Here is a 10,794-nt window from a genome sequence, read left to right on the forward strand (position 1 = left end):
TGTGGCTAAAAGCCCAGGAGTGACTGAGCCAAACTAGTTCCAGGCTTGTCCTGCAGCACCCCCTCCTGGAAGAAGGCAACAGCAGCTCCCAAGACTATATGCTTCTAGGGAAAGGTTTCTTCTGACTTTGCTCTCCGCTTTGAGAGCCTCGCCAGAAGAAAACTTCCAAAATACCTGTTACAAGCCTTCGACCTACAAGCAAATCTAGGCTTTGTACTCACCCAGACAATGATGACTCTAGACTGATTCCTATCTCTCTGGCCATTTCACCCCTACTTGTTCTTGCTTCATAAGCAACCCCTCAACATTGTCAGGCTGTGAGAGAAGCAGCCTCCCCCCAAAAAAAATTCCAAACAAAACGCCACCAATCTGCACATGGAGAGATGGAGAACTTAGCTTTACTGTATCTGCTGATGACCTAACTCAAGCCAATCCTCAAAAGTGGTCAGGCCCTGATCCGTTGTCTCACTTTTTTTTTTTTTTGGGGGGGGGGGTGGTTCGAGACAGTTTCTCTGTGTAGCCTTGGCTGTCCTGGACTCTGTTTTGTAGACCAGGCTGGCCTTGAGTTCATAGAGATCCGCCTGCCGCTGCCTCCCTGAATGCCGGGATCACAGGTGCGCGCCCCCACACCCAGTGTGTTTCCTGCACTGGCTGTATGCACAGTGTCACCCTCTGGCCATTTTCCTGATTGCTGTGCTTCACATGTTAGTCTGCATGATTACAGACTTCTACCAAAAGCTTTTCTCAATGTTAAAAACCATGCATGTTTACAGAAGCAGACAACACAGAAAGGACTAGGCGATTTTTTTTAAATATATTTTTTAATTTATTTAACTTTATTCTATGTGCATTAGTGTGAAGGTATCAAATCCCTTGGAATGGGCATTACAGACAGTTGTGAACTGCCATGTGGGTGCTGGGAATTGAACCCAGGTCCTTTGGAAGAGCAGACAGTGCTCTTAACCACTGAACCATCTCTCCAGCCCTAGGCAATTTTTTTGGTACTATTTTACAAGGCAGTTAAGATATGGTTCTTGGCATAAGACACAACATATTATCCAGGCAGTGGTGGCACTTGAGAGACAGAGGCAGGTGGGTCTTTGTGAGTTTGTGAGTTTGAGGCTAGCCTGGTCTACAGAGTGAGTTCCAGGACAGCCAGAGCTGTTATACAGAGAAACCCTGTCTCAACCAAAAACAAAACAACAAAAAGACACGCCATATTTTATCCTCAGCCTAGGCTACAGTGGGCTTAACTCATTCCTACTACTTAACTCTCATCAGCTTCGTACTCGCCCAGCCTGAGTCCCTGCTAATGGAAGCTAGTTCTCTGCTTCCACTACACTGAGCAGCTTCCTGTTGGCATCTTCCATACCAGGACAGCTTTGTCTCTGGCTTACATTGGGCCGGAAAGGCTCTCCCCCAGGAATGGCTATCTGGGCACCGCTTCTCCTAGGGTAAAGTGGCAGCCACCCATCTGTACTCTTACAGGAGCGTCCAACCATAGTAATGATTTATTCCTTTGCGAGCATCATGCACCCTGCTAAGACAAGTCTACGGGACTAGGTCTCAGGAATTGTTCTCTAAGCATAAACATGAGCTTCTCGGTACTAGATCCCTACACACCTCCAGCTGTGAAAAACAGAGCAAATGTTGGTATGCCTGGGTCATGCCACAGACAGAGTCCCTTGGTCCACAGATAGTGTAGAATTCTGGGTGGGACAGGACCCCGGGGTCTACTCTAAAGCCCTATCTCCACAGGCACATACTTCCTCAGTTACAAAATGAAGAGGTCAAACTCAGTTATCTCCCCTTCGGAAACATCCTGAATCATCCGTGATCATCTCTCTGCAGGCAGGATCCTGTCTGCCTGGCCGCTATGGACAGTGTCACCTGGGGTAATGGAATCATTACTGTAGGCAGAGGGAGGGAGGAATGTCCTGCCGTCATGGCTTGCCAGTGACCTTGCTATGGGCCAGAAAGCATCTTGGAAAACGCCCAGTGGAGGGAGCAGCCTGGAACGATGCTAGGAAAGTGACTGTGCCCATTCTGTCACCTACATCTGTCCACCTCCTTCCTACCCAATAATCATGCTGGGCTAGAATTCTAGAGGCTCCGAATGAGGTAGTGGGCTTTAGATAGCTTTAGCTGTTGTGATTCATACCTGTCAACCTCTGTATCTCCCCCCCCTCCAGGTAGGTGTGACCCTACCTAGCAACACTGGTGCTTCTTGACTGCGAAGAAGGAGGGTGTGTGTACATGAGTGCATGAATGAATGGGGGGTTGGGGGGCACGGTGTATGGATCAAGGTCATGTATTTACTAGCCAGGTAGACGGATGAAGGAACAATGGCATCTTAGACGGGGGAACCCCACGTACACATTGAGAGCAAATAAAGGCCTGGTCACACGAAGCCATTGAGGAGTGTAAAGGCAGCTGAGGTACGAAGAGCAGGGTGCTAGAGGGAGAGTGACAAAAGAGTGCAGGTGCTCTGTGTGCAGGAGGACTACTGTGTGAATCCTGAGACCCCACAGGAAGGGGGAACTACTGAGGGTCCTACCCAGAGAGGTCTGAGGGCCTGGCACAGATGCTGACCCTCTTCAGTTGAGAGGGTAGATTCACTGGTCAAATCTTAGCTTGCTTATAGGGAAGAAATGCAGTTCATGTGGAAAATCCATGTCGAAGTGTTTGAAGGACATGCAGGAGGAGCAGCAGCCTGGCCTCCACAATATTCCTCACTCATGTGCTCCTTCCAGAGAGCTGTCTGTGGGGCCAGAGGCAGCAGTCATCCGGTGAGGGGGCCTGACAGCTCCAAGAAATGCATTCGCTGTCACCACCACTTAACACCAGGCCATGTGTGGGCAAAGCATAGTCTGGCTGTTCTAGCACAATGAGTGGAGAGCATTTTTTAAAAAGTATGTGTGTGTGTTTGCCTGCATGTATGTCTGTACACTGTAGTGTGTGCCTGGTGCAGGCAGAGGCCAGAAGAGGGTGTTGGATCCACTGGGGCGGGGGTAGACAGGAGTGAGCCGCCATTGTTGGGAATCGAACCTGGGTCCTCTGCAAAAGTGGCAAGGTCTTTTCTTTTTTTTTTTTTTTTTTTTTTTTTTTTACCCCAAGACAGACAGCGTTTCTCTGTGTAGCCTGGACTGTCCTCAAACTCACAGAGATCCACCTGCCCCTGCTTCCGAGTGCTGGGTGTAAAGGTTTGCCGCCACCACCCAGCCTAGCAAGTGCTGCTAACCAGAGCCATCTCTCCAGCCCTTTCTCTCTCTTCTTTCTTTCTTTCTCTTTCTTTCTTTCTTTCTTTCTTTTTTTCTTTCTCTCTCTCTCTCTTTCTCTTCTTCCTTTCCTTCTTCTTCTTTTTTTTTTTTAAACAGGGTTTCTCCATGTAGCCTTGGCTGTCCTGGAACTCACTTTGTAGACCAGTCTTGCCTCAAACTCACAGAGATCCACCTGCCTCCACCTTCCAGAGTGCTGGGATTATAGGCATGTGCCATTATGCCCGGCTTTCTTTTCTCTCCTCTCTCTCTCTCTCTTCCTTCCCCGTCTCTTTTTTTTTCTTTTGAGACAAGGTCTCTCTGTGTATCCCTGGCTCCTGGAATTTACTCTTGTAGATCAGGCTGGCCTCAAACTCAAGAGATTCACCTGCTTCTATCTCTTAGTCCTAGGATTAAAGGTGTGCATCACCAAGCCTGGCTCCCTTTCCCCTTTTCTTTAAAGGGAGGGTCTCAGGTAGCATACACAGGGGCCTTGAATTCACTATGCAAATGAGGCTGGCCTTTAACTCATTGTCCACCTGCTTTTATCTCCCAAATGCAAGGGCAAAGCAAGGCGCAGCTCACCTGCCACGGGTATACACCTGGTTAGTAATAAGCTTTATAAAACTGCCAATCTTGGGACAGACAAATGAATTTTGCCATCTCAGAGGGAGATTTCAGGTTTGATCCTCTTCAAGTCAGGACAAATGTAGATCCTTCTTCAAGAGTCAGGCAGTAGGACCAAACAATGTTTTCCTAATACTCTTCTTTCTTCGGTCACAGTTCCTATCCCTCACCTCTTAATTCATCTCTTACCATTAGGCCATATGACCCTCAGCCAGACACCAAGACACTATACAAAGCTGGGCACCATGTCTACCTACCTCTGTTATGTAACAGTTTCCTCCTGCAGGAAGCTCCTTAAACAGGAAGTAAACAACTCAAAATAGCTAAGGGATTCACCGAAACTGAGCAGATTCTCTAGACACCTCCTTGCCATAGTAAACAATAAACTCCCTTTCAGACAGAAGGAAGCTCGGCTGGAGAGAAGACGTGGGGCCTGGGCAAAGCAGAATCCAGCCAAGCTGCCTGGAAGAGGTTAAACCCAACTGAGATCCCTGGAAAGGATGTTTTTCAAGGTGTTTAGCTACCTTTAGGGTACGCAGTGTGTTCCAGGGTCCCACCTGTTGTCACTCATGTTAAGGTGGGCTTTGGTGAAGCAGAGGTCTTTATATCTGCTCCTGTAAGTAAACCCACTAAAAGTCATGGTTTCACCAAGTTGGACTGGGGTGGTATATGCACTTTGTCCTGGGCTGTCAGGGGAGAGCGGATGTGAGTGTTGCACCCACCCTAAAGAAGTTTTCTCACACATCACCCACTCCCAGGCAGATATGTCATTTGTCAAGGTTCCTGCCAATCCAAATGACCAGTCAACCCTCACAAGCTGCATGGGTGAATCTTTCCTCCTCTTCCCTCGCCTCTTTCCCAAGTCAGGCATCATATTAGAGGAATCACAGTCTTAAAAGGGGGAAATGTTTATTTTCAGTGAGCACAAGTTCCCATATATAAAGACTAAGGTATTTCCTCTACCTGGTGGCCTAGGCTTACAGCCACAGTTCAGGTCCAGAGGAGGGGCATCCTCAGTGGGCAGATGGGTCACTTGTACTGAGGGGAGAGAGGGGGCACAAGAGGAGCAGCACAGACACTCAACATCTTGTCAATATCCACTTGGGTTGTCTTATCCACCTCGGCCTTGAGGCTGCCACTCAACCTGAGACTGGACACACCTCCAGGCTCCTCTACAGCCTCCTCTCCCAGAGAAGGGAGGGTGTGGCTGAGTGGCACATTAGGGAATGGCACTAGTGTGTTAGGGCAGGGCAAGGCAAGGCCTAAGCCCAGCTCACCTGCCACAGGCAGCAAGGCCTGCAGCTGCAGCTGCTCCACACCTGCCTCCTCAGGAACAAGGGTTAAGTCCGACTCAGGTTCTACTTCCATCTCCTTGTCTCCGTCCCCCGCCTGGTTCAGCTCAGGGTTGCAATAGTTGATATACTGGTACAGTGGTCGAAGGCGCTGGGCTTTTCCTACAAGAACCCAAGGCAAGGCAAAGGCTGGAGCACCAGGATGTGCCATGCCAGACCCCAAAGACAAGGAAAACAAGGAAAGCCCAGGATTGCCACTCACGCTCCATCCCCAAGGTCTCCGTGGGTGCCGATGTGCTGGCCACGGCTGGGGCCGCGGGAGCCACTACGCTCTTGCGTTTCTTGGCTTTTTTGTGCTGTTTAGCAGACAGTGAGGCCTCACTGTGGCTGCCCTCTGGCTCCTCCTTCTGCAGTGGTGGCCCTGGTGGCAGTTCAGCTTCAGCCCTAGGATGGGCATGGTAGCTTGGCCCTGGGAGGGCTGGGGTACCCAAACTTGGGACAAGAGGCCTGAAAGAGGCAGGCTTCAGTCTTTGGTTCCTGGGTCTTGAGCCTAGGGTTTAGCCCTGGCTGTCCACCAACCCCAGGGCTCCTTAGCTGTCCCTTTATTGGTCAGTGGAGCTTTAAGCCCAATAGAGGCTTAGAGCTTAGAGCACTCAAGGAAACTCAATCCCCTACAAGACCAGGAAGCTCCAGATAAACATATATAATGTTTCCCCTTACACCTCTGTTCTAGAGAAACAGAAGTTGGGGAGTGATGGGTAGTAGCAGAAGACAAGGATCTCTGCCTTGAAGGAATCAGGAGTTAGGCATCTTCGTGGGTGAGACCCACCTCCCCAGCCCTTCCCTCTGAAAGCCCTCTCACTTGATAGGCTTTCTCTTGGGCCCATGACTGGGCCTCACGATGGATGGTGTAGGCTTGGGTCCTCTGTCTTCTCCTGCTTCCACCCCTGGATTGAGCACTTCCTCTCCCAGGCTTGTGCCTTCCTCCTGGAGCTCTGCTATCAAGCTGTGTCCTACTGGACACTGGTCTCCTGGAGTTCTGCAGGCCTCGTGTGCTGGCACCTGACAATTTTCTCCTGTTCCTGGACACTAGAAGATACACAGAGGTGATTAGTAGCTAAATGGCCAGGTAAAGTACTGTAGGGATCAGCCATTCAAAGCACAATTTAGCCACAAAATAAGACATGAAGGCTGCCAGCGTAGGCCCCTCTACTTGCAGGGCTTGGCCTGGCAGTTAGAGGGTTGGAGTACCACTGCTCTTGCCCCACCCCTCCACTTTGAAATGCCTGAGTCACCTCAGGGATCTCTGCAATCTGGGCTGACCCTACTTCAGCCCCATTCTGGGTTTCTGGCTGCCTCTTGGCCCCTGCTGAGGCCATGGCCGTGCAGAATCAATGCATCCCTCGACGGTCGCTAGGAGAAGACGGTGGGCGCAGCGGAGGGTTGGACTGGTGTACTCAGGGTTGGTAGGGGAGACCCGAGACTGGTAACGCGATCTTCATCTGGAACTACAAACCCCAGAAGGCTTTACGCCTTAGTCATTTGACCCCTGACCTCAGGAAGCCATTTGTTGCCAAGCAACAGCAACTCCCGCCGGCTTGCAACAGTTGGCGGTAAAACTGCTTCAGTAAGAGGCCCCACCGGGAAAGACTGCGAACCCCTCTGGGCACTAGGCTAGATCCCGGTCGTGGGGAGGCGGTGCAGGTTGAGCCTAGGGGACAGGCGGGAGTCGAGGGGTGGGGGCTGCAGGGCTCCGGGGAGGGTGGAATCCCCGGATAGGAGTTAGGGGTTAGCGTTGCACAGCGCACCAGGCCTTGGTGCACGGTTGCAGGACTGCAATAGGATCATGTGCGAGGGCCCGTCCCGCATCTCTGGACCCATCCCTCCAGACCCCACGCTCTGTCCGGACTACTACCGCCGACCGGCCTCGGGTGAGTTGTGGGGTCTCGCGGCGGTGCGAAGGCCCCACCCCGCCACTGAGCACGGCTTTGCACCTCGTCCTGCTCCTCAGCCCAAGGACGCCTGGAAGGAAGCACGCTGAAGCTGGACCTGCTGACTTCAGGTCAAGACCTGGACTCCAGTCCGCCTCCTGGGCCCCGCATCAGGCCGGGAGCCCGAGAGATCCTGGAGCGTGGCCAGCGAGGCGTGGGCGACGTGCTGCTGCAACTGGGGGCCATCTCCCTTGGTTCAGGGGTCTCTCCTAAGAGTAAGTCTTTGCAGAAGGGGTATTGAGGCATTCGAGGGTCAAAAGCAGAGATTAAAATAGGATGTGTCTTAATTGCCTTGGGCCCAGGCAATTAATGTACTTTTCCGGGTCTTCGTCTCTCTAGCATAGAAGGGGGAAACGCACTACCTCCTGTCAGGATGAGAGTTCGTCCTGCAGGAAGCCCTAGTTTCAAGCATCCACACCTTGAGGGGACATTGCTTACTTAGTGCCTACGTTGTGTGAAGCCTCACAGCTGTTAAACAAACAACAGGCTTCAAAAGTATGGGAGTCAAGTTGGAGGCAATAAACAAGACAAGAGTATAATGTACAAGATGATTAATGGTATATTTCACCATAAAATGTAGAAGATAACCAAAAGGAATACTGTGTAAGCGAATGAGGTGGTAATGGTGCTGTGTATATGGAGTCTAACTTACTTACACGGAGAGGACTTGGTCGTATTTAAACTTTTTTGTGTGTGATGTTGGAGATTGAACCCAGGGCCTCCCATATACTAGACATCTACCAGATTGTCTGGGAAGTCTTTCTGCAAAGGGTAGGGTGTGAGTCTACGTGTGATCTTGTTTGCATGGCCATTTGTAGGGCTGTCCCTAGCAATGTTTCCCCCCCAGGGAAGGATCCAAAAGACCATGAGAAGGAAAACTTGAAGCGGATCAAAGAGATTCAGAGGCGCTTCCAAGATCAGGAACGCAGGCGGGAGCAGGGCCAGCCTAAGCCCCTGAAGGCACTGTGGCGTTCACCCAAATATGACAATGTGGAGTCTCGAGTCAAGGCCAGGATGAAGGTATCTGCCCCCGGGAGCCAGACATGCCATCATTTTGGCTAACAAGCAGTTATACCCTGATCTAACGAACAGTTATATGTGTGTTTGTGTGTGTGGGGGGGGTGTGATCACAAAAGCCTAAGATATCTGGGGTGGACCTTGTCTGAGGAGCTGATGGCATTAGGGCAGTTGAGAATTAGGCTAGGGGAAGAGAATGTTCCACAGAGATGAAACCACAGTTAGAGAGAAGCGGGCCCTAGAACTCCTGACTCTCCTCTCTCCGGCTCCCAGGGCTGGGATTAAAAGTGTCCCTACCTCACTACATTCTCTCTTCTTTTTCTTTTAAATACTTTTTGAGATTAAAAAAAAAATACGTGTATGGGTGTTTTGCTTGCATGTATGCCTGTGCACCACAGAGGCCAGGAGAGGGCATCAGATCTCCCGGAACTGGAGGGCTGTGAGCTGCCCTGTGATACTGGGAATGGAACCCAGGTTCTCTGGAAAAGAATCCAGTGCTCTTAACTGCTGAGCCATCCATCCAGTCTCCCCTACCCCTGCCGTGGCCCCACATCCTTCTTTCAAGACACGGTCTATGTAGCCCAGGCTGCCCTTGAACTTTTAATACTACTCCTGCCTCTGACTCCCAGGTGTGGAGCTAATAGGTTAGGGCCACCACTCCCAGCTCCTTTCTTTCTGAGACGGTAGCTTGCTGTTTAGCCACAGGCTGTCCCTGAATTCTTTCCGTAACCTAGGTTAGCCCCAAACTGTCAGTGCTTCTACCTCAGCCTCCTGAGTCCTGGTACTGTAGTCATGTACCACCATTCCTTGCAACATTTATTTCTGAGGACAGAATGGGCAGCAGTTAGGTTTTGGTGGTAGTTACCATTTCTCTATCCAGGGGCCCTGAAAGAGATGCAAGATTGGGAGAAAAGACAAGGTCACATGAGATTGTATTCAGGCCGAAGCTTCTGTGAGACTGCCAGGGGGTAGGACTGTGTCCAGGCAGCAGATGGAGACACAGCTCAGTAGCTCATTGGTGAGACCAGAGTGTTATTGACAATTAAATCGAGGACAATGTGGCTAAGGAAGCAGCCCTCAGTAACTCTGGGGTGATAGAGCCAGAAACCTTAGTTCAGGAGGAGAAAAGGATGGTAGCTGAATGAGGGTGAAGGCAGATGGCAAAGTAGTTTGTTTTCTTTAAAGCTGTGAGAGACAAGCATATTTAAATGTTGAAAAGTGTTCCTTCAAGGAGATGAGCACAGAAAGGTACTTAGAGGAAGGAGGGACAGAAAGGGGAATGATTGTGTGGCTTAGAACCCCAACTTCAGCCTCCCTGACTCCTCCCCCGTACCCTACCCTCCAGGAGCCTGGCCCTTCCTCTGTGACGGAGCCTGCCCACTTCCTGCGGGCACACTCCCGCTGTGGCCCTGGTCTGCCACCATCCCGTGTCTCCAGTCCCCAGCTCACCCCGCCAGGTCCCAAAGCTAAGGTGAGAGGGTCTGTGAGGACTAGAAGGCCGTTGGCCAGGAGTCATGAGGTGAGACACGGAGATACAGCACAGTGCTGCAGGCACCCCACCATGCTTGCCCTGTCTCCGCAGGGGCCAGGCCTGGGTGTGGACTTCATTAGTCACAACGCCCGAGCCGCCAAGAGAGCCCCCCGGCGCCATTCCCGCTCGCTGCAGGTCCTTGCGCAGGTTCTGGAACAGCAGCGGCAAGCCCAGGAACACTACAATGCCACACAGAAAGGCCATGTGCCCCACTAGTAGGTCCTATGGGCACACAAGTATGGGGAGGGACCCGGTGAAGGGTGGGGGTCAGTCTGCCTTGGGGTGGTCAACCCTAGGCCCGTGCATTCACAGCTTGTTGGAGCGCAGGGATCTGTGGCGGAGGGAGGCTGAAGCTCGCCAGCACAGCCAGCCAGACCCTGCCATGCCCCCTGGCCACACGCTCATGCCCGAGAGTCAGCGGCTAGAGACGCTGAACAATCTGCTTCAGAGTGAGTACTTGGGCCAAGGATGGCTGACGGGGAGCCCACGGGGACCACGCATCCCTACCCAAGTCTCAACTGTTTCCGTGCCCTCTTGCAGGCCAGAGCCAGCTGCTACGTGAGCTAGTACTACTTCCTGCTGGGGCAGACACCCTGAGAGCCCAGGGTCACCGTGCCGAACTGGACCGCAAGTTGGTACAAATAGAAGAGGCTATCAAGATCTTTTCCCGACCCAAAGTCTTTGTAAAGATGGATACCTAACCCTCCCCCGCACACCCCTTGTGGGTAGAGTGACGGGGAGATCCGTGCTGAGGGTCACCTCATGGCTGTAAAGGGCAGACTCAAGCCCTGTCACAGCCCCAGGGACAGGAGCGTTGGGGTGGGCAGTTTCTCTAAAGCACTTACTCCTCACCAGTGGCTGCAGAAGGGCCACCTGCCTTGCAACTCCTTTGTCAAAATTAAACCTTTTGTACACAGTGGCTATTTTCATAGGAGCTGTCTTAGAAATGCCAAGCTCGGTGGGCTTCCTGCTGCATAGTCACAGGAAGATCTCTCCTGTGCCCTTATCCCGTCCTGCCTTATGTCCATGGAAGAAGGCTGACTTACAGGATCAGAGAAGAGGTTGGGGACACAGAGGGA

At 51.7% G+C, this 10,794-nt stretch overlaps 2 protein-coding genes across 5 annotated transcripts; one reads left to right on the forward strand and one right to left on the reverse strand.

The window, feature by feature from the left end:
• Nucleotides 1-4,776: 4,776 nt before the first annotated feature.
• Nucleotides 4,777-6,689, reverse strand: C10H16orf86 (chromosome 10 C16orf86 homolog). Of its 3 annotated transcripts, none has more exons than XM_021633116.2 (4): nt 6,472-6,689; nt 6,039-6,265; nt 5,439-5,620; nt 4,777-5,365 (listed from the first exon to the last, which is right to left on the reverse strand). In XM_021633116.2, exons 1-4 carry the CDS (start codon nt 6,553-6,555, stop codon nt 4,914-4,916), a joined length of 945 nt encoding a protein of 314 aa, XP_021488791.1. In that variant the 5' UTR covers nt 6,556-6,689; the 3' UTR covers nt 4,777-4,913. The 3 variants fall into 3 exon arrangements, with proteins under 3 accessions (XP_021488791.1, XP_021488785.1, XP_021488774.1); XM_021633110.2 differs by having other exon boundaries at nt 4,777-5,338; nt 5,439-5,683; XM_021633099.2 differs by having other exon boundaries at nt 5,439-5,683.
• Nucleotides 6,690-6,744: 55 nt separating this feature from the next.
• On the forward strand, nt 6,745-10,633 carry Enkd1 (enkurin domain containing 1). Of its 2 annotated transcripts, XM_021633024.2 has the most exons (8): nt 6,745-6,803; nt 7,008-7,107; nt 7,188-7,382; nt 8,015-8,187; nt 9,530-9,655; nt 9,767-9,930; nt 10,028-10,164; nt 10,256-10,633. In XM_021633024.2, exons 2-8 carry the CDS (start codon nt 7,023-7,025, stop codon nt 10,414-10,416), a joined length of 1,041 nt encoding a protein of 346 aa, XP_021488699.1. In that variant the 5' UTR covers nt 6,745-6,803; nt 7,008-7,022; the 3' UTR covers nt 10,417-10,633. The 2 variants fall into 2 exon arrangements, with proteins under 2 accessions (XP_021488699.1, XP_060248053.1); XM_060392070.1 differs by lacking the exons at nt 6,745-6,803; nt 9,530-9,655 and having other exon boundaries at nt 6,810-7,107.
• Nucleotides 10,634-10,794: the final 161 nt, after the last annotated feature.

Source organism: Meriones unguiculatus, chromosome 10, assembly GCF_030254825.1.
Source record: "Meriones unguiculatus strain TT.TT164.6M chromosome 10, Bangor_MerUng_6.1, whole genome shotgun sequence".
NCBI lineage: Eukaryota > Metazoa > Chordata > Mammalia > Rodentia > Muridae > Meriones > Meriones unguiculatus.